This window comes from Elgaria multicarinata, chromosome 3 (genome assembly GCF_023053635.1).
Source record: "Elgaria multicarinata webbii isolate HBS135686 ecotype San Diego chromosome 3, rElgMul1.1.pri, whole genome shotgun sequence".
Lineage (NCBI taxonomy): Eukaryota > Metazoa > Chordata > Lepidosauria > Squamata > Anguidae > Elgaria > Elgaria multicarinata.
The window spans coordinates 96,442,772-96,463,517 of NC_086173.1; the positions used below are offsets into that span (position 1 = coordinate 96,442,772).

Below are 20,746 nucleotides of genomic sequence, written 5' to 3' on the forward strand. Positions count from 1 at the left end.
AGGGCTTAAACCAACCTTATTCACTATGAAAGCCTTCCCCAAACTGGTGGCCTCCAGATGTGATGGACCACAACTCCCATCATGTGGCTGGGGGAGATGGGGGTTGTGGCCCAACACCCCTGGAGGACAAAAGGCTGGGGAAGGCTGGCCAAGGCTTTGCGTTGAAAGATGATCCAGGCAGGGCTAGATTCCTAAGCTGGCTGCTGGGAAGACAAGCTTTCAGGGAAGGCCTTCTCAGGGTGTGTCCAGACTGACAGTTGGTGCATATTCCATACCACATCTGGATTTTCTACAGGAAACAGTTTGGACCTTATAAATGGATGGGAGTCTCACCCTCATCGCACTATTGCTCTGCTCCCACTCCAGGATCAGGAGCTCTTTTTTCTTTCTAGTAACCATTGCACCGATGCATCTACATTCCTTGTCAATTTTGTTCTGCTAACTTATTCTAGCAGAAGCTGCTAAACCCACCTTCCCCAACCGGGTGCCCTACAGATGTGTTGGACTGCGACTCCCATGATTCCCAGCCAGCATGGCCAATGGCCATGCTGAACATGACTACTTCCAGTCCATACTCCCTGACCATGGCTACCTTATGATCTTAGTCAGAATTTTTTTTTTTACAAATGGCATCAGATTTATTAGTATGTGGCTCCGATTGCATGCATTCCATGTTGATTTTCTCTTCAGTTTTATTGAACCTACAAATCCAAGGAGGAGGAAGAAGCCCTTGTATGTACAGGAAGATTGCAAAGAAAGGTACCAGGACAGTGAATGACAAACTGGAAACCTGGTGAGAAGATGGAAGTCCTGGAAGGAGAAGCTCCCTTGACATGTGTCTCATTGTCCTGATTAGGGGAAGTGGTACACTTGGAGAAGGTTTGGCTAGTCCATGCTGATGGGGAGGTTTTTCCTGACGAAGCTATAAGAACCAAGGCAGCTCCTGAATACAGAGCAGTCACATATGAATATTCATCTATCCATCTTTTATGCTGAGTCAAACACAAAATCAACCACCCTCATGCCTTTTCCCAATAGCATTCCCCAAGGAACTATAGCTTTATGTTCTACCTGTGACTTAGCAGAAGACTACCAAAACACCAGTGTAGAGACTAGACACACACATCACATCTAGGAACTGAACCTTTCTGAAATTGGGGTGGGTGAGGAGGAGCCCTTAGTGAATTCCACAAGGACAGGCCCCTTATACCCCACCCCAATTTTAATCAAATCATGGTTCTTCTATCACCTTCTAAAGAAAAACGCCCAAATCCAAATTAGTGTAATATCTTTATTAGGCCAACCAAAAGATCATAAGAAACATGCAAGCTTTTGAGAACCCCAGAAAGCTTTCACATTTAATGTGATCTTTTGGTTGGCCTAATAAAGGTATGACATTAATATGGAGTTGGGCATTTTTCTTACAGATAACATGGCCTCCCTTACTTTTCCTTCTAAAAGGAGTAGTTAAGAGGGCGAGACCTCCTCTGCCCCTCTGCAATTCGAGTCACGAACTGAACACGGACTGCTGCATCAGAGGACCTACATCTATAGGCAGCAACTTTGAGTTGAAGTTGTTTTGGAAAGGTGTTGAGCCAATGGCCTGCATTATGGTGTACATAGGAGCAAACATAGACATGCTGATATCTTTTATTGGACAAACCCATCCTTTAAAGAAAATAAGCAAGACTTCACAGTTAATAGAAGTCTTTATCATGCAAAATTATACTATTCCTTTCGGTATATTTGTTTGGCTTGACCAAGACTTCTGTAAAAACTGACAGCTTGCATGCTTGCCCCTTAAAGCTTGCACTTATAAATGATTGTTTCATCCAATAAAAATATGCCATCCATCTTGCATCCTTCCCCCCCCCCCCCTCGTGGGACCAATCACATGAGAAGCAAATAGAAGAGAGGAAGGAATATCGTTGCAGAGGTTGGGTTTCAGTCTGAGGTTTCAAGAATCCTGGATGCATAACCGACTGTGTTGCTAAGGGCATGACATGCATTCTGTGCACCTTGGTTGGAAGAGCTCGGTTCAGGGGCTCCTCTAACGAGAACTGCCGGCAGTGCTTCTATTTAAATAAAATAACCACTGTGCGATTTGGCGGTGGGGGGAAGAGGGCTATAAAAGTATTTTAAAAACAAAAGATGCACAGGGGCCCCACAGGTAAGCCTAACAGGGGAAACCTTTTGCATGTTGGTAGCAATCTGACACCAGGACGAAGCCTGGCCTCTATTGGGGGGGGGGGTAGGGGACTACAGAAAATGGCTTTGCAGATATTGCTCCAGAGCATCGTCCTCTGGGTTTTGGGGTCTGCTGTCCCCCTGTGAATTGTGCCCTCTCACTCCCCCAGGCCACCCTAAACAAGAAAAAACAAATTTCAATCAGGGAAGGAATGCCAGCTTGTCAGTTTGGAAGCACTGCCTAGATCAGCCTTCCCCAGCCTGGTGCCCTCCAGATGTGTTGGACTACAACTCCCAGAATCCACAACAGGGGAAGGCTGTTCCAGAAGGATAGAAACGGAGGCTTCCCTCCTCCCTCTCTACTCTTTCCTCCTCCTGCCTGGCAGATTTGTTCCTCCAGCAAGATGGGGAGGGGGGCACAGCCCATGGGTCAACTCTGCAGCTGCACCTGGAGAGCCTTACCGACATAAAGCACGCCTTCCTTGGTTTTCTCCGCTGCCACCGCTACCCCTTCCTTGGTCTTCTCCGCTGCAGCAACGACCCCTTCCTTTGCCTTGGACAAGCCCTTCATAAACGCATCCATGCCGGCACTGAGCTCTGCGCGGGGAGACAAGACATCGTGCAAGATGGCTTCGGCAGAGGGCTCTGCCGCTGCTTCCATCCAGGGAATGCAGTGGGGGGAGAGACAGAGGGGGTGAATCTAGCCTTGGAAGGGTGGGAAGACCTGGGAACGGCTCTGGTGGCACTTCCCCAGGCCTGGAGCCATCGTGGCAACCACAATAACACACCATCCATAGTCCCCAGGCGGTGCCTTCTTGCAGCCACAGCCTCCCTCTTGCACAACAGTGCCGGAACAGACAGGCAGGAGACTGTCACTGCCAAGGGGATCCTCCATGGGTGGAAGGCGGGGGGGGGGGGGAGCGTTAATAGGGCAGATGCCCCAGTCCAGCTTGGTGCTACTGGAAAGGCAACCTCCTGCCCCCAATTCAACAAGTCTGGTGACAGCTGTTTCCACTGCAAAGGCTCTTCTCTTCCCCCCCCCCCCACACACACCTGCCACTGCTCCCCCTCCCCTCTCAGCTACCATCCTCAACATCGCCCTGGCCTACCTTAATGGCTGCAGCTGCTACCGCTCTATTCATTTTTACCCGGGGATGGAAATGCCCCCCCTTTCAAGCCCCGTTCCTCAAAAGCATCCGCTCCCAGCATCTCTCTATCTCTCGAGAAGAGGGCGGGAGGGAGAGAAAGAGAGAAGGGAGGCTGGGATTTAACCCGGATTAAAGCAGTCAGAACGGGAATGACACCCGTGTCCTTGAAACCGGAGCAGGGAAGGCACGGGGTGAGGACCGGAGAGGCGGCTCTGTAAGTTATATGGGGGGGTGGGGAGGTTAGAATATCCGAGAATATATGAAGCATCTCCTTTCTCTATCAGGAGATCGATTCCCAGTGGAAGGGAAGGAAGGACCACGCTTGCCGGAGGGGGAGGAAAGCGATCCACCCCACCCCACCCCCGCCAAAGGAGAGAGACCGCAATTCTGCGCACTGGGGGAAGGATTCACCTTCAGGCCACCGTTCTGCCTCCTCCCCTCCCCCGTCCTAGCCATCCATCCATCCATTGGGGCTGTCTCGTGCTCTCAGCCTCGTCGGAGAAGGTGGCGGAGGGGGGTGGGGGGGGGTGGAGGGCGGAAAGCGCGCCAAGGCGTCGCTCACCTGCGATCGGCGATAGCACTGGACTCGGGTGCGTCTCCGCCGGGGGAGTTCAGATCATGCCGGGCCGGGCGCGCGGGGTGGGGTCGGGGCGCGGTGCGACGGCGGAGTCAGGGCAGCCGCTCTGCCATGGAGCGGCTTGGGTGGGGGGAGGCGGAGGAGGAGGAGGAGGAGGAGAGAGCAGACGAGACGCCGGCGCCTTCGCCCTGCCGCGGCTGCCGCTGCTGAATATTGCAATGAGCCGCCGCCGCCGCCGCGTGCCCTAGACCCGCCCGGCGCGGGGATTTCATCATCGCGCGCAAGCCGCGCTCCCCGCCCCTCGGCCAGCCCGGATGCGGCAGCGGGAGCCCCGGTGGTCGTTGTTGCCGCTGCCGCTGCTGCCGCCGCCAGGACGCTGACCTGGGGCGGGGCATCCGAAAGGAGAGCGCAAGATCAACCTGCCCGCCTGCCCCAGAGCCCGGGAAGGGCCTGCTGGCCGCGCCTCTTGTGATGGCTGTCGGGGCGGAGGCGCGCCGAGCGGAGCTTGCTTTGCACGGATACCGAGGGGGACACGGCTAGGGCCTCTGAGAGTTGAGAAGGCGGCAGGTAGACGCACAGGCTTTGCCCGCGGATCCTGTGGCTACCTACATGGCCTGGTCGCCCAGCAAGAGGTGGCGCCCTCTCGCTTTGGTGGCTCGAAGAGGGGAACGGGTACACGGGAGGCGCCGTCCTGTGCCTGTTTAGTCAGATAAAAGGCCGTTTGGGGCATAGGGTTCAGCCCCTGGGATAGCTCCTTTAGAGGTCTGGCTGGTTCTGACTAAAACCCAGAATGGATTTACAACCCCACCGAAATCGGAGCCACCAGCCTCCATTGACTACAACTCCCAGCACTCCCAGACAGCTGGGAGTGATAGGACTTTTTTTCTGTCTAAACATCCATAGGTTTGTGCTCCCAGGGAGACGGAGAGTTATCTCTTGACAGCCCTTCGTCAGGATGCTCCCATGGATCCTCCCGATTCAGTGCACCCCGGAATAAGTGCCATTTGCTGGGGGCGGGGGTAGCTATTCCCTTCACGCGCTGCTTCTGGGCTTCCTGGGCATCTGGTTGGCCACTGCAATAAGCAGGATGTGCGACTAGATGGAGCTTTGGCCTGATCCAGCATGGCTCTTTACAGCACAATCCTACACATGTCTACTCAGAAGTAAGTCCCACTGAATTCCACGGGGCTTACTCCTGGCCCAGCAGGTAAGTGTGATTGCAGACTAGTAAGACCCATCTTGCTTAGGATGCTTCCTGAGGAGGCTTTTATTGTAAAATCTCACTGCCTCAGTCACAGAATTATACAGTGTTCCAAACGACGCCATCCACTTGTGACCATCTGGTGTTTCCCCACTGCTTCTTCCATCGTTTTCCTTACCACAGAAAATCTATTAAGTGGGGAGGGGAAAGGGGGGAGGGATTGCTACACAATGTTTTCCCTTTTGGTAGTACTAAGGGCCCTCCATGTGGAAGCACTTAAAGAGAGAAAGATGGAATAGCTGCTCTGTGCCTTTTGATTGCCAGTGGTAGGAGTCATCCACCTGGAAGCCACCACAGTCTCAAGAAGAAGAAGAACATCTAGATTAAGAATGAGAACAAAAACAAAAAAACCCTAGATTTCAAAACTAGTTAAGGGTTAATGTGTGGTGCCAAGCTGTTTTAAAGCAAATAAATATGATGCCTGGAATGCACTCTTTGTATAATTATTTTACGTATTCAATTAAAACATGTTGAGTCTTGTTCATAAGTACTTACAGGTTTGTTTGTTTGTTTGTTTGTTTGTTTGTTTATCTCCATTATTAAAAACATTGATATCCTAATTTTTGATGTTGTAGAACCACAAGGTGGCTATTCAAATATTTAAAATCCATTGTACAAAACAATAAAAATGCAATAATTAAGTGGAAATATAATATAATATTTAATTGAGCAGTACGAAAAAGGAAAAATGGCATCAATAGCAGATCTAACCCAGGAATGCACATAATCACAAAATCCTGCTTCCAACATGTGCCGAGGACATAGCAAAGCAAAACAAAAACTAGTGGGAAATAATGATAAAGAAGATTAATGAGATTTTCCAATTAAATTAGAGCCTTAACTCTTTTTAGGTTTACTGAATTACGTGAAAATTATTCTTCCATTAGGCAAACATGAGCCAATTTTATGTATACTTAGAAATGCCAGAATTTCGATTGCTAAATTATGGAAGAGGAATCAAAACCCCAAGTAGAACATTAAGAAAATTTAGGATTAATTTGAATTGGTTAAGTTTACAGTCTTTCAAAGTATGTACGTACACACACACACACACACACACACTGATGATGGATAAGTAGAATGATGTGATTCAATATATTAGAAAAGACTTAGATATACATGATATGAAATTATAAGATTTAAAATGGGAGAGGTCAATCTTAAAGTGTTAGTGGGAATATATTTTGTAATTAACATTATGTAATTTGTACGTTTTTTAATATTTGCATTTCATATAAATATGATTTGTTTTGTTCTGTATTTATAGAAATAATAATAATAATAAAATATAATTAATAGAGTCCCCCAAAGCCCTCTGAGAAACAATCACCTTCACCTGGTGCTTGAAAGCCAGCAGGGATGGAGCAAGATGAACCTTCCCTAAGAAGGGAGTCCCCTAGTTTAAGTACCACTGCAGAGAACACCCTGTCCTGAGTATGTGGGGCATGCTTGGGACAGACACTCGGGGCCTTCAAGGAAATCTCTTCATGTATAGATACAGGTAGGTTCATATGGAAGAAGGCAGTCTTTTCTGGATGAAGTTTTGATTTGTTCACCCTCATCCAGTTCACCACTGATCTCAGACACCTGTTTAGAGTTTTGATTCCTCCCAAGGATTTGATGGAAAGAAGAGAGAGAGAGGAAGAGAGGTGTCATCAGCTTACTGATGGCACCATATCCCAAATCTCTGGGCAGCCTTAACCAGTGGTCTCATGTAGATCTGTAAGTGTAAAAAGATGAGATAGATCCTTACAATATCCCCAAGCCAGCATCACCTTTGTCCCTTCAGGAAGAACCATCACAAAACAGTATGCTTCCAGCAAGGTGATTGGGATAAATGCCATGGTCAATAGTATCAAAAAAACCATTGAGAAGAACGAACAGAAACTTACTCCTCCTGGCCATCTCCTGCTACAGGTTGTCCACTGGGATGATCAAAGCAGTTTCTGCCCCCAAACCTGGTTGAAAAGCCTGATTGTATCCAAGAATCTTTGGAGATGAGTTGCCACAGCATGCTGTAATACTTTGCTTGAAGACTAGGGGCTAGACAAAAGTTATACAAATTGCTTGGGTGGGAAAGTGAGGGTTTCTTTGGGAGTTCCCTCACTGTGCATAAGAACAGAGCAAGGGTTCATCCAATCCAGAACTCTATTCACACAGTGGCCAACCAGCTGTTGACCAGGGTACCACAAGCAGGACACGGTGCAACAGCACTCTCCCAACCATCTTCCCCAGCAACTTGTGTATACAGGCTTACTGTCTTGGATACTGGAGGTAGCACATTACCATCAAGATGGCCTCATTTGGAACTGTGGTCCATCCACTTCCTCAAGGAGGCAATTACCACCACCTCAACATAGTTCCTTGGCCCACTTCTAACCTATCTAATGAGCCAGGACAGATATGGATCAAACTTTGGCCCCAGACCTACCACAGAAACACTTGCACCATGTATACAAACCTCTCATCCCAACCCTTGAACTTTAACACCTGAATGTGATGTGGCAGATTCATAATTGGATCTCTTGATTTTCCCCCCCTATTTTAAACAGGAGGCTCCAGTTTTTATTGAAAAGTAGCAAATCTTTAACACTTCCCCTCCCCCTTTCCATGCCACTTTCCTGATCTAAATCACCCCCAACCCTGAAGCTGCTTTTATACTGGGGTTGTAAGCCTGTGATGGGAGCTTTGGACTGCAGATGGGGATTCTGTAAAACAGGAGCAATCTACAATCTATGGAAGAACTGAAGGTTCATAAAGACCTCACACATTGTACGGTGTGCTTGCCAGGGACCATTGGCCCTTGACAAGTACAATGTACATCACCTAAGCTGCCTGGCGAAATGGTCCTCGGCTTGCTCCTTAAAGCATCCATCCAGATTGATTCTCAGCACCTGATGTCACAGACAGCCTCTGCCACCATACACCTCATCACAGGCTCAAAGCAACATGAGCAGCGATCTGGAAGTCCCTGGTTCAAATATCAATTCCACCATGAAGTCAATGGAAAGAGTTTTGCAAGCCACTGTCTCTCAGCTTCCCCCTCCCCCACTTCCTAATTGAGGATAAATAATACCGTTATACTGTTGTAAGGATTGCTAAATAAGGAATGTGAAATGTTTTGAGCACTCTGAAAATCTGGTATATTCATACTCTAGCCCCTCATCCAGTCCAAAGTGCTGAAGCCAGGACAGGTCTGGTCCCTGTTGTGGAACATCCCTAAGCACCCCATCCTCTCAGCTTGCTTGCTTGCTTGAATGCATGAGGTGACAGCCCTAATAAATCTTCAGTGTCCCTTTGTTCCCCCAGATGCCACTCTTTGATACTTCTAAACACCAGACACAAAGCCCATGCTTTGGAGAAACGGCCCCTGTTGGGACAAGAATCAAGAGAGAGCGCTTTGCTGCTGTGGACAGATGGAGACAATGAGACAAGGAGAGCCTCATTGCCAGGCTGTGGACAAAGGACAGATTTTAAAATAAAATCACTAATCATCATCCACAAACAATAAACTGGTGCAACAGAATTATTCCCCAGCTGTGTCCTCACCACTGGACAAGGGATCTGAGTTGCTGAATTGAATGCCCTTGCTTTACACGGATAGTGTGACCTGTGATGTGCTTAAGCAGCATTTTTATATTTAAATTGGCTTACTCATATAGAATATGTTAGAAATAGAATGCCTCCTGACCCTTCTATCCAAACTTCCCTCTCTTGTATTTTTGTCATCATCAGAGGGACCACAAATTCCTCCGTCTTTCAGGCATGCAGCCTTGGCGGTCATCATCAGCTCGTCCCTTCTCTTAACATCCAGGTTGTTTACTTCTTCTTCCACATTTATTTATTTATTTATTTATTTATTACATTTTTATACTGCCCAATAGCTGAAGCTCTCTGGGCGGTTCACAAAAATTAAAACCACAATAAAACAACCAACAGGTTAGCACAATTACAAAATACAGTATAAAATACACATGATCAACTTGTGGACCTCCAGGTGTTTTGACCTACAATTCCCATTGACCCTCGCCAGCACTGTTGATGGTGAGGAGTGATGGAACTGGTAGGCCAAAAATCCTGGAGGGCTGCAAGTTGCCCACCCCTGTTCTGCATCAAGATCTCCAAGGTCTGCCCCTTTTCTCTGCATTTGCTGCTTGAAAGCTGCCAGTTGGTCAGTTCATCCTCCTGCATTCTCTCCTCTTCAGCAAGTTTAGAGTGCTGCTGTTGCAGCAGCAAAATCTCCATCTTCCATCACTATCTTAATGATTCCTATAACCTTAAATCTTCAGGCTGATTCCCTTTTGCTTCTACATCAAATTTGGATTCTGAATCCTTACAGTTTAAGGCTTGCTCTCCATCTCTCTTCTCTTAATTACATCACCTTTCTTATCTGCCTTATTTCCCTTGTCGCTATCTCCATTCTATGAATGCTTTATCTGCTTGTTCTTTTCTTTAATTTTGTGCTTTACTATACAGTTCTATAACTTCATCCTCTGTATGTCAAGCTCCTTCTTTTTCACCTTCAAATACCTCTTTGAGTCATATTTCTCCTGAGAAACTTTTCATTGACCTCACCTTTTCTGTATTACCTGCTACCAGTTCAGCTGCCACTATCCCCTACTACTATCCCTTTGGGGGTCTGTGGGTGACATGGGACCAGACAGACAGAGGCCCATGTTACATGCTCTGCACCTGACAAACATATCAGAAACACGCATGATTTCCCTGTGTGAGATTTATATATTGGTGATGGTGTGCTATGATTGGGTGTGGAGTTACACCAAATGAGGTAAAGTGGGTGTCTACTTGCCCAGCACCTCCGTTGTGATTTTCTGAATGCATGGTGAAGACCTTTTAATTTTCCCAGGCTGCAGGAGCCCTGCCCTCTTTGCTAGAGTGCCCAGGTACAAAAGGGGGCAGGGCTCCTGCAGCTTTAACTGTTGTGATGAGGGAATTTCACCAGGTGCTGCATTCATTCAAATGGCACCTGCTGAAATCCCCTTTTCAATACAACTGCAAAAGATACAGGAGCCCTGTCCTCTTTTCCATATGGTCACCCTACCTTTATCTGGTCTACAAACCAGATAAACAGTTCTTATTTAGTTATTTGTTTGCAAAAAAAAAAAAAAAGTTAGGCAGCGAAAAATTATGGGGGTTGGCTCCCCTAGGCTCCCTCTCCAGCTGAGGACCTGTTGTACTTTTCATAACAGGTCCGTAGCGAGAATCTCTCTGCTGTCCCTGTTTTGTTTTTTTCTTCATTTTGACATGGAAAAAATTGCTCTATTTGCCACTTAAACCCATTTATTTTTAGTGACCTTATTTTGGCTAAATGTTGTGTCCCAGCCAACAGAGAGAGAGGAGAGAGAGAGAAGAGTGGTCAATTCCACACTCCCCTGGTCTTAGAAGGAAGAAAGAAAGGAGGGCCTGGCTCTTTAACAAGCCAGGTTTCAAAGTCAAAGGCGGTACTCAAAGGTACCTTCTAAATAAAAGGAAGATCTGAAGAGGTAGGACTTGTTTTTGTTTAGGAAGATGGCAGCAGCAATGACGGTAAGTAGCACTCAGCCTTTGCTGAGTTCTTGAGCTTCTTTCGCCCCAGGGATAAACTCTGGGGTTGTTGTGTTTCTCTGCAACACCATTTTAGCACAAAAACTTCTTGGTTTAACTTTTAGAAGAGGCCTTATTAACTTCAAGGGAAAAGAAAAACCAGGCTGGGTATTCAGTGGCTTTGTTTAGTATTCTGAACGCTTTGTCTCTGATGAAAAGCCAGCAATTTCCCCTGTTAAAGCTGCAGTTCTGGGCACATTTAATTGTGGTTGGGGGGTGGGTAAGTTCTGTTGAATCCAGAGGACTCACTTCTGCACAAATATGGGCTGCATATTGGCAAGCCTTCCAGGTGGAGGTCCTGGTTTGCCCAAATACCTGTACCCAGGTGACTTGCCATTTCTCTCTCATCCTATGATGAGACTGTTCTGTGCATAAATAGGGAGGAGGCCTGCTTCTGGCTTCCAGTCCTGCTTCTAGTCCCTGTACCTTTATCAGCAGAGAGAGAAGCTCTTCCCACCATATGTTGGGGGCAGGGGATGGGGAGAACGGGGAAGAGGGGTGGATAATCTTCACCTACTGAATTTCTGCTGGTCATGCAGCTCTTAAAGGTGCGCAGTCCTTGCCAGGAGAGAGAAAAAGCTGCTAATCCTAGGTCTGAAATCCTGGTACCTCTAGTACCTGCAGCAGGCCTAAAAATAAAATATTCTCTTGCTTATTTATGCAGTAACTAAGCCTTAGGAGAGGCATTTCAACTTTTTAGAACGGGGGAGGGGAACTGCACAAAAGCAGGGAAATTTGGGGGGAAAGAGGGGGGCAGGGGCAGGGGCTTTTGGAAGGCCTGGTTTGGCTTTCGGACCTGAGATTTTGAGCTCGAGGCTTGGGCCTGCCCCATGTGGTGTTGGACTCCTTTTTCTCAAGTTCTGTCAACTACATATTGGGCCTGCTTCAAATAGCTGGCACTCCTCTTTGGGCCCAGAATAAAACTGGGGCAAATCCCTCTTATTCTTCCAAAACTTTGCTCTCAGCAGTGTGAGAAAGCGCTTGCTTCTCCCACTCCAGGGGAAGGATGTATTGGCTTGCTACACGGGGTTTGTGTTTTTAAGGGTGTGGTTTGGATGGCAGCTCCTTCCAGCTTCTTTTTTGTCCCTGAGAGACAACATGAGCTCAGACCATGTAGGGCTCCCAGTTCCATAAGAGTCAAGCGGCTCTTGTTTCTTCCGCGAAGGCTTGCTGTTTCAGAAGCAGCCCTTCTGTTTGACTCCTTCCTGGTCCCCACCTCTGTTCTTTGCTTAGCTCATCAGGACCTGTTCAGGGAACATTTGCTTGGGACAAATCCGCAAAAGGGGCCTGTAATGCCTGTTGCCCTAATGCACAGTCCATTTGCTCAGGTGAGCCTGCAGGAAGAGCAGCGGAAGCGCAAGGCCGGGAGAGGAGAGGTGGTGGTGGAACACTTCAGCAAGCACCCCTTGCAGAACAGGTATCAGCTGAGCAGCAACACGCATTGTACTACTGATTTGCATTGTCTCCAGTTTTATGGCTCTTGCCCTATTTCATTACCTTTCCAGTGCAATCCTGTGGTGTGAGTTTTTGTTCCTTAACTGCCATTCCTCCTGTTACCCTGAAAAATCCTGATTAGGTGCCAAATGTGGCCAAGAGAAGCATGCCATGATACAGCAGATATTTCCTGCCAAGACATCTTTGTTGTTTGGTTTCAAGAAACCCTTCAGATCCTCCTGTGTTTCTGGAGATATCATTGCTGTTAAACATGAAAACTCTATACTCTCACCTTGAATGTCCCTTAACTCTCCTTATTCTCTTCTCATTGTGGGGGAAAGGGGAAACCAAACCCCACAAATAATTTAACCAATCCACATCCCACTTGAGTGCCTCTCATTATAGTGGGTCTAATCAAATTTGGATGAAGATGAGCATTATAGTAGGTCTAATCAAATTTGGACGAAGATGAGCAATCACCTTCCAGTTAGAACAGCAAGTGTGTAGACTTGTGGCAAGATGTGCTAGCATACCCAGCATATAGACACTCTCCTACATGGAGTTTGTGTTGCATTGATTATGCCTTCTGGTCACCTCTGTAGATGGGCCCTGTGGTTCTTCAAGAATGACAAGAGCAAGACCTGGCAGGACAACTTACGGCTTGTGACCAAATTTGACACGGTGGAAGACTTCTGGGCGTGAGTGCATTCCAGTGCTTCCTCTTGCTCTTAGTGCCTGGATCCTGAAAAAGGAACATCATTACAGGGTTGAGTCTTTTCCTTTTTTAAGTTAATAAGTAAAATAGCAATGTTCCTATATTGAGAGGAAAGGTAGGAGACTCTGAGGGTGCTGATCTAGGAGCCTCTAATATATACTCAAATAAAGCCCCCATCAGAGTTATTTTGCCAACTTTTCTTCATTGGTGGATCAGCGTGAAATGAGTCTATTCTATTAATAAAAGGTCGGTTTTTAAAAAAAGATACACTTGGATACGTAGAGATTTTCAAGCAATGGCATTATACACATTCTGTTATTCACTGCTCCAGCAAAAGCAGCTGTATAACAGAATTCAGAAGCTTCTTTCCTCCACGGCATCCCAAAAAGAACCTTTCAGTGTCGGTTTCTTCTTAAAGAATTCTTGAGGGCGCACTTGCACTGGATATGCAGACTGGCTCTCTGCTTTCCAGAGGGGCTTGTTGTAATAGAAACAGCCCTATGGCACCAAAGTGAACTAGAGTCCTGAAAATTATACCCTACAATAAATCTGTAAGAGAACTTAAGTCTAAGGTCTAGTGTTGATGTCTGTGCTTGGGAAATGAGTTGCGTTTAACATTCTTGTTAAGAGTTGTGTGAGAAACAGGAGCATCAATATTGGACAAAGCTGCTTCCTCTTTGCTGCCCCACACCTTGTTTAGCATGTAGTTGTATCTTCACGCTAAGCATGTTACATGCAGCACATCTTAAAATGCAGATATGTGCTGAAGAAAGCGCCTAATGTGTCATGGTTTCCTGTGACATGTACCTGGGTTTTGATTTTGGGATGTTTATGCAAAGTACCTTACGGGCTTCTCCACATGGGGCTTTTATTTTGCGATTGAGATTGGAAGTTTGCAGGTCCTTTCCATGACATCGTTAACCTCCAGTTGATCTTGTGTTTTCTGAGCATTTCCATGGCTTAATTTGAAACAGAAATAATGAGCTAACAAAAACAACTACTTTCAATCAGTCAGAATTTTTCATAAAAAGAGATGGCACTATATGACAACAGCACCATCTAGGGATTGTATAATGGAATATATAGAACTCGCAGATAAATGGGGGTGGGGGAAACACAGGGGGAAGCCCATGTAAAGGGCTGCTTTTAATCACACAAAGAATCTGGAAGCAGAAGCCCTGGTAAAAATTGCAGAACAAAAAGTTTGTGTGTAGAAGCCCAATAATATGCCCACTCTGTTTCTGACACATCTGTCTCCTCTCCTTGAGAGTATAGGCTGTACAGCCATATCCAACTGGCTAGCAAGCTGACATCTGGCTGTGACTACTCCCTTTTCAAGGTAAGTCCTCTCCCAGTTGGCAACTTCTGACATCTCTCCCTGTTCATTTACACCCCATGTGAATCTCCTGTGGGAATTTGACCAGGGAAGATGCACTCAACCTGCAGTCATATGGTCTCTTTTCATCTAGGTTTGGGTTTGGCCACAAGCTATGTTTGGGCTGCTGGGACTGTAGTGTGTTCTGGATGAAATAAGAATGCCTTGTAACTTCATCTAGTAATGGGGTGTGTGCCTGACTTCTGTGTAATGAGGTCACTTGGCATTTTCCTGGCAGGATGGCATTGAGCCCATGTGGGAAGATAACTGGAACAAGCGTGGTGGTCGTTGGCTTATCACATTGGCCAAGCAGCAGAGGCATACAGAGCTTGACCGTTTCTGGTTGGAGACTGTAAGTAAGCCAAACAGGGTGCCTCTTTCCTTTCTTGAATTTGCTATTTCCCTGGTTTCTGACCATGTTCCTGGGCTGGGCCCAAGGCGTCTCCCATTCCCTTGGACAGGTAGGAATGCTCCCAACGTTGTCTTCCTTCATTATATTCCTTCCCCAACTAAAATCATTATGGCATATTGAGTTCGAGATGACTTGTACCACATGATGACATGGTATGGGAGGAAAAGCTATATAGTGTTTATCTGCCCAGTTGTCTGCTGGGTTTCTGCATTATGCTATCCACTCCAGTCCTTCCCATGCAATGAAACTTTTATTTTTTATTAGGAAAGCTGCTTAAAAACCTTGATAACTGCTTTTACTTGACCGTACTGCATGTGCTAGCAACTGGTTCCCTGTGCATTTCTTGTATTTCCTTCTTGCTGTTTCTGCGTAGCTTCTGTGCCTGATTGGAGAGATGTTCAATGACTACAGTGATGATGTCTGTGGGGCTGTGATCAACATCCGTGCCAAAGGGGACAAGATTGCGATCTGGACCCGGGAGGCAGAAAACCGGGATGGGGTCATCCACATTGGGTATCTGACAGCTGCATTTGTTATATCTTTTCAATCTTCCCAATAACAAATGGTATTGCAAAATGCAAAACAACAAATGGCACAGAAATAAACATAAGATATATTAAAAACAGCCATAAAATCTAAACTCCAAAATGCCTGGCAGAAAAGAAAGGTCTTCATCTGGCACTGATAACATAAAAGTGTAGGCACCCTGGGGGTGTGGAGGTCCCCCAAATGGGGTGCCACAACTAAGATGACCCTTTCTCTTGAAGCCATATGCCGAAGTTCCTTCAGCAAGGCACCTGGAAGAGGGCCTCCAGAGATTACCTAAGGGTCCGAGCAGGTACATCTGGAAAGAGACATTCCTTTAGATCAGCCTTCTCCAACCTGGTAGTCTCCATATGTTTTGGACTTTGACTCACATCAGCTTCAGCCATCATGGCTAATGGTCAGGATTTCTGGGGGATGTACTCCAAAACATCTGGAAGACACCAGGTTGGGAAAGGCTGCTTTAAATACTGCATTCTCATGCTGTTTAGGGCTTAAATGTTCCACACCAATGGACTGGAAGCCAGTGCTGCTGACAAAGCACTCGTATTGCATGATCATGCTGTTGTGTTGTGTGAGTGAGGAAGATGCCTTTGTAACTAAACACAATTGGGATTCTTAAGGTATGTTTTTAAAAGTGTCTGAAGCTGTATGTGAACGGAGACGTGGAATGGGTTTGTGGAAGTCTCTGGTAGCCTAGGCGTAGAGCTCTTCAGTGGGAGGAGATGATGGACATACTGGTGATAGCTACAGAAGACAGACAAGCTAAGGTAGGCCGTCTGGTCACAAAATGATGTGGGTCTTCTCTCTCTCTCTCTCTCAGGCGTATATACAAGGAGCACCTGGGTCTATCTTCAAAAGTGGTGATTGGTTATCAGGCTCATGCAGACACTGCCACCAAGAGTGGCTCCCTCATGAAGAACAAATTTGTGGTGTGAAGCTGCTAGGATGGAGCCTCAGTTGGCAGTAACTGAGGCAGCAGGATGGACATGTGATGGCGATCTAGCTTATATCTTCTCTTAGCATTAAAGTGCATATGAATAAAATGTATTTTTTTTGACCTGGGAGTATTGTGGAAGCCACTCATTTTTGGGATCAGCATCCTTCCCGTTAGCCTCGTTTTGACTTCCTTTGCCCTGAAAGGGGCATACTAGGCACCGGACCTGCTTCGTGTGACTTCCTAGCTCTGTTGAGGGTGGGAGGAAGGATATACACAGTTACTGTACAGGAGGGCGCAAACACATTTGGTACTTAGGTAACAGATAAGTTTGCCAGTGTGTATTTCCTTCTTCTCTGCCACTCCCCCAGGTTGAATCCCTTCTTGGCTTGCATGGATTTAAGGCCAGGTAGTGAGATAACAAATGGATTTTCCCCTTTTGGTGGAAGGTGATTTTATGCAGATCCGCAAGGAGAGACATTTCTATGGTACTATTATGTTGATATATGGTACTAGTAGCAACATGCTATTGAGTGTGTGTTTATTTAATTTATGTATTATGTTTATATATCATCCCATAGCTGAAGCTCTCTGGGCAGTTTACAAAGATTAAAACAGTGAACATTAAAAACAAATATACAAAATTTAAAGCCATATAAAGCATAAAAACAGACAATATCCATTTAAAACAACTATTCTGGGGTCAGATGTGCAATTACATGTGTGGTGTAGGTGGGAAGTTGTGTATTTTTAGGTGAGCACCTTCACATTTTAGTGTTAAAGAGAATTTCACCAGTAAGAGGATTATGTAACCGAAGATGAAAAGCTACTGTTAGTGTCGAATTGTTTTAGGCAGCAAAGAAATAGCATAATAGAGCCTGAATGCTTTGGCTAATCAAATAGAAACCAGGCAGACCAAGTAAAAATCTTGACGGCTAAATTGGTAGAAAGAAATAGAGTAACAATTTTTTTAAAAAAAACCTTTCCTTTAGAAAGGAGGAAGCTGGCCAGAGTTGTTAAGATGACAAAGTTGCAAAGGAAACACTCAAAGCAAAAACACATTTCATTAAGTCCATTTATAGACTTAAGACTGTGTCCCACTGGTACGTTATCCTCCCAACATCCCTCCCCAGCCCCTATTCATAAACTCTGGTGTACCAGCCAGTTTACACTTGGATTTTGGAGAAAGGTACCTAAATTACTGTGAGTTTTTCTATATGAGGCTGTTAATCCACTCTATCTACTTTCGGTTTTGTCGCAGAATTGAGATCCAAGCTCTACACAGAACTTTTCTTTTCTTGCTTTTCTGCTACGTAACCTATAGGTGGCACTGTGCTACAGCAGAATATTACAATTACACAAGTAAGAAAATACATTTCCTTTCATTTTCAGAAATAATACTCTAATTTTTTTGGCTCTAACCCCCCCCCCCCCGGGAAACTGCTCAAAAGTGAAACTGGACATCCTCTAATGAACCCATAAATAACCATGAATAAGGAATGATGAATACACGATAAATGTTTTATTTCGAAAAGCTTTGTCTGACCCTTTTAAAAAAGGTGTAGCTATGGAGAGCACACAGAGCTCTTTAGTGAACTCAATTAAAAAGATAAAAACAAAAGGCTCACTTTAAGGCAGGGGTTGGGAATCTGTGGCCCTCTGTTGGGGCAGTTGGGAGTTGGAGTTCAATAACTTCTAGAGGGCCACAGTTTCCCCACTTCTGATTTAAAGACTTTTTTAATGAGCTTGATAAGAACCTCTGTGCTACAGATCTTGAACAACTGAAGCAGTCCTTCAAATCTGCCATGGGAGCACACGAGAGAAATGTGGCAGCCTCTGGTATTAGTGCTTAGCACAGAGACTAGCCAGAGAGACTGCATGTATTTGGGTCTGTTTTGCTTCCCCATTGCCACCTAGCATTTAAAAATATATATAACCAGGGTGGCATCCTGGTTATATCATGACTTCCCCAGGCAGGCTTGCCTGGTGCCGTACATTTGATCTTTTTAACACATAGTGGACTTTTTTTTAAAATTTTCCCAGGCTTTTTAGTCTTTCATTTTTGTTTTTGTGGAGTTTTGTTTTTAGATCTTTCACTGCTGCTGGTTTTAATTGTTTTAAACTATAATAATAATAATAATAATAATAATAATAATAATAATAATAATAATAATAATAATTAATAATAATAATAAAAATATTTATTTATTTCTTACCCGCCTCTCCCTTTGGATCGAGGTGGGGAACAACATTAGAACAGGAATCAATACATCTTAAAAATTCATGATTTAACATTGATTTGGATAGGCCTGCCGGAAAAGGCTAGGCTTTAAAGCTGCCTTAAAATCACAGAGAGTTAATTTTACGAATCTCCTCTGGCAGGCCATTCCACAATCTGGGGGTGACAGAAGAAAAGGTCCTCTGGGAAACTGATGTCAGCCTAGTTTTAGCTGACTGAAGTAAGTTCACCCCAGAGGACCTGAGTGTGCGGGGCGGACTATGTGGGAGAATGCGATCCAGCAGGTAACCTGGACCCAAACCATTTAGGGCTTTAAAGGTAATGACCAACACTTTGTACTTTGCCCGGAAACTAATTGGCAGCCAGTGGAGTGATTTTAATGTTGGGGTAATATGCTCACCCCTAGATGTCCTGGTGACCAACCTGGCTGCCATATTTTGAACTAGTTGAAGTTTCCAAACTACATACAATGGGCTACCATTGTAGAACGCATTGCAGAAGTCAAGCCTTGAGGTTACCAGCGTGTGCACTACTGTCTTTAGATCTTCTGACTCTAAGAAGGGGTGCAGCTGGCGTATCAGCTGAAGCTGATAGTAGGCACTCCTGGCCGTCGCATCCATCTGGGCTGTCATTTGGAGCGACGGATCCAGGAGCACCCCCAAACTGCGAACACAGTCTTTCAGGGGGAGTGTAGCCCCATCCAGAACTGGCTGACACACCTCCAAACCTAGGTCAGAGCCCTTGACAGCAAGCACCTCTGTTTTGTCTGGATTCAGCTTCAGTTTGTTTTTCCTCATCCAGCCCATTACCGCCTCCAAGCATTCATTCAGAGGAGACACACTATCCTTAGCTGACGCTGTTATTGAAGGCATAGAGAAATATATTTGGGTGTCATCAGCATACTGATAGCACCCTGCCCCATGCCTCCGGATGATCTCTCCCAGCGGTTTCATGTAGATGTTAAACAGCATTGGGGATAGGATGGCACCTTGTGGTACGCCATACAACAGCTCCTTTTTTGAGGAGCAACTATCCCCAAGCATCACCATCTGGAATCTACCTGAGAGGTAGGACCGGAACCACTGGAGCACAGTGCCCCGGATTCCCAAACCCCTCAGGCGTTCCAGAAGGATTTATTTATTTATTTATTTATTTAAGGATTTTTATGCCGCCATTCAGCCAAAAAAGGCTCTCATGGCGGCTTACAAAAGTATTTCTTGACAGTCCCTGCCCACAGGCTTACAATCTAAAAGACATGACACAAAAGGAAAGGGGATTTGGAGGGAGGAGGAGGAGGGGGAAAAGGAAAGCAAACTCAGGCACTACAATCTTAGTTGGAAAGTTCAGCAGTTACAGGTGACAGCAGGAGGGAGGGGGCTCTCAGCTGGAGCTGGACCCAGGCACGGTGGAGAGGTGCCTGGCTGCTGCTTCCTCCCTCTCTGGTAGCCTCTGCAGTTACAGGTGACAGCAGGAGGGAGGGGGCTCTCAGCTGGAGCTGGACCCAGGCACGGTGGAGAGGTGCTTGGCTGCTGCTTCCTCCCTCACTGGTGGCCTCTGCAGTTACAGTTGGTAGCAGGAGGGAGGGGGCTCTCAGCTGGAGCTGGACCCAGGCACGGTGGATACCATGGTCGATGGTATCGAAAGCCGCTGAAAGGTCCAAAAGTACCAGCAGGGACACACTCTCCCTGTCAATACTCATGCGGAGATCGTCTGCTAAGGCGACCATAGCTGTCTCAACTCCGTATCCTGCCCTAAAGCTAGTTTGAAATGGGTCTAGAAAATCTGTATCATCCAAGACTGCTTGGAGTTGGAGTTATATTTTTATTGTCATGTTTTTTTTTTAGGGTTTTCACATTTATGAACCGCTCAGAGAGCTTTGGCTAATTGGGCAGAATAGAAATGCAATAAATAAATACTTAATCCCATTGAAATCAATGGGCTTAAGCATGCCTAACTGTGTCTTGGATTGAGACCTCTTTCTCCTTTGGCATTTACAGAGCCATTTATTGGCAGAGGGTGAGGGAAAACGCCCAGCTGTGTAGCTCTGGGGCTGGGCTTTTGCTCCCAGGTAATACTTTAGAAAAGCAAATAAAATGAATTTGGAAGTCTAAAAATGGCACAAGCACAGGGAGCGGGGTGGGTGGGGGAGAATTACTTGAAACTATTATAAACTCAGGTAGCCTCCAGCCAAATTTCCCATTGTAACTGTGTGTTCTGGGAACAACCTTATTCCCACTCCAGGTACAAAACCATGCACTTTGTATACACAGAAAACTCTTATCACTGCAACAGAAGTGCTAACATTTGAAAAGAT

General features: G+C 45.9%; 2 protein-coding genes across 3 annotated transcripts in view; one reads left to right on the forward strand and one right to left on the reverse strand.

Moving 5' to 3' along the window:
• SNCB (synuclein beta) overlaps positions 1 to 4,071 on the reverse strand; it is a 27,828-nt gene extending 23,757 nt beyond the window's left edge. Inside the window, exons 1-2 of the mRNA XM_063123347.1 lie at positions 3,898 to 4,071; positions 2,650 to 2,784 (exon numbers count right to left, since the gene is read on the reverse strand). Of these exons, the coding sequence (XP_062979417.1) occupies positions 2,650 to 2,770 (121 nt within the window). The 5' untranslated portion in view covers positions 2,771 to 2,784; positions 3,898 to 4,071. The remainder of the gene's footprint in view (positions 1 to 2,649; positions 2,785 to 3,897) is intronic.
• Positions 2,793 to 16,199, forward strand: EIF4E1B (eukaryotic translation initiation factor 4E family member 1B). 2 transcript variants are annotated; one of them, XM_063123344.1, is made up of 7 exons: positions 2,793 to 2,857; positions 12,111 to 12,194; positions 12,814 to 12,909; positions 14,202 to 14,265; positions 14,540 to 14,653; positions 15,087 to 15,226; positions 16,080 to 16,199. In XM_063123344.1, the coding sequence occupies exons 1-7, from the start codon at positions 2,814 to 2,816 to the stop codon at positions 16,192 to 16,194; spliced, it is 657 nt and encodes a 218-aa protein (XP_062979414.1). In that variant the 5' UTR covers positions 2,793 to 2,813; the 3' UTR covers positions 16,195 to 16,199. The 2 variants fall into 2 exon arrangements, with proteins under 2 accessions (XP_062979414.1, XP_062979415.1); XM_063123345.1 differs by lacking the exon at positions 2,793 to 2,857 and adding an exon at positions 10,703 to 10,720 and having other exon boundaries at positions 12,106 to 12,194.
• The last annotated feature ends 4,547 nt before the right edge of the window (positions 16,200 to 20,746 follow it).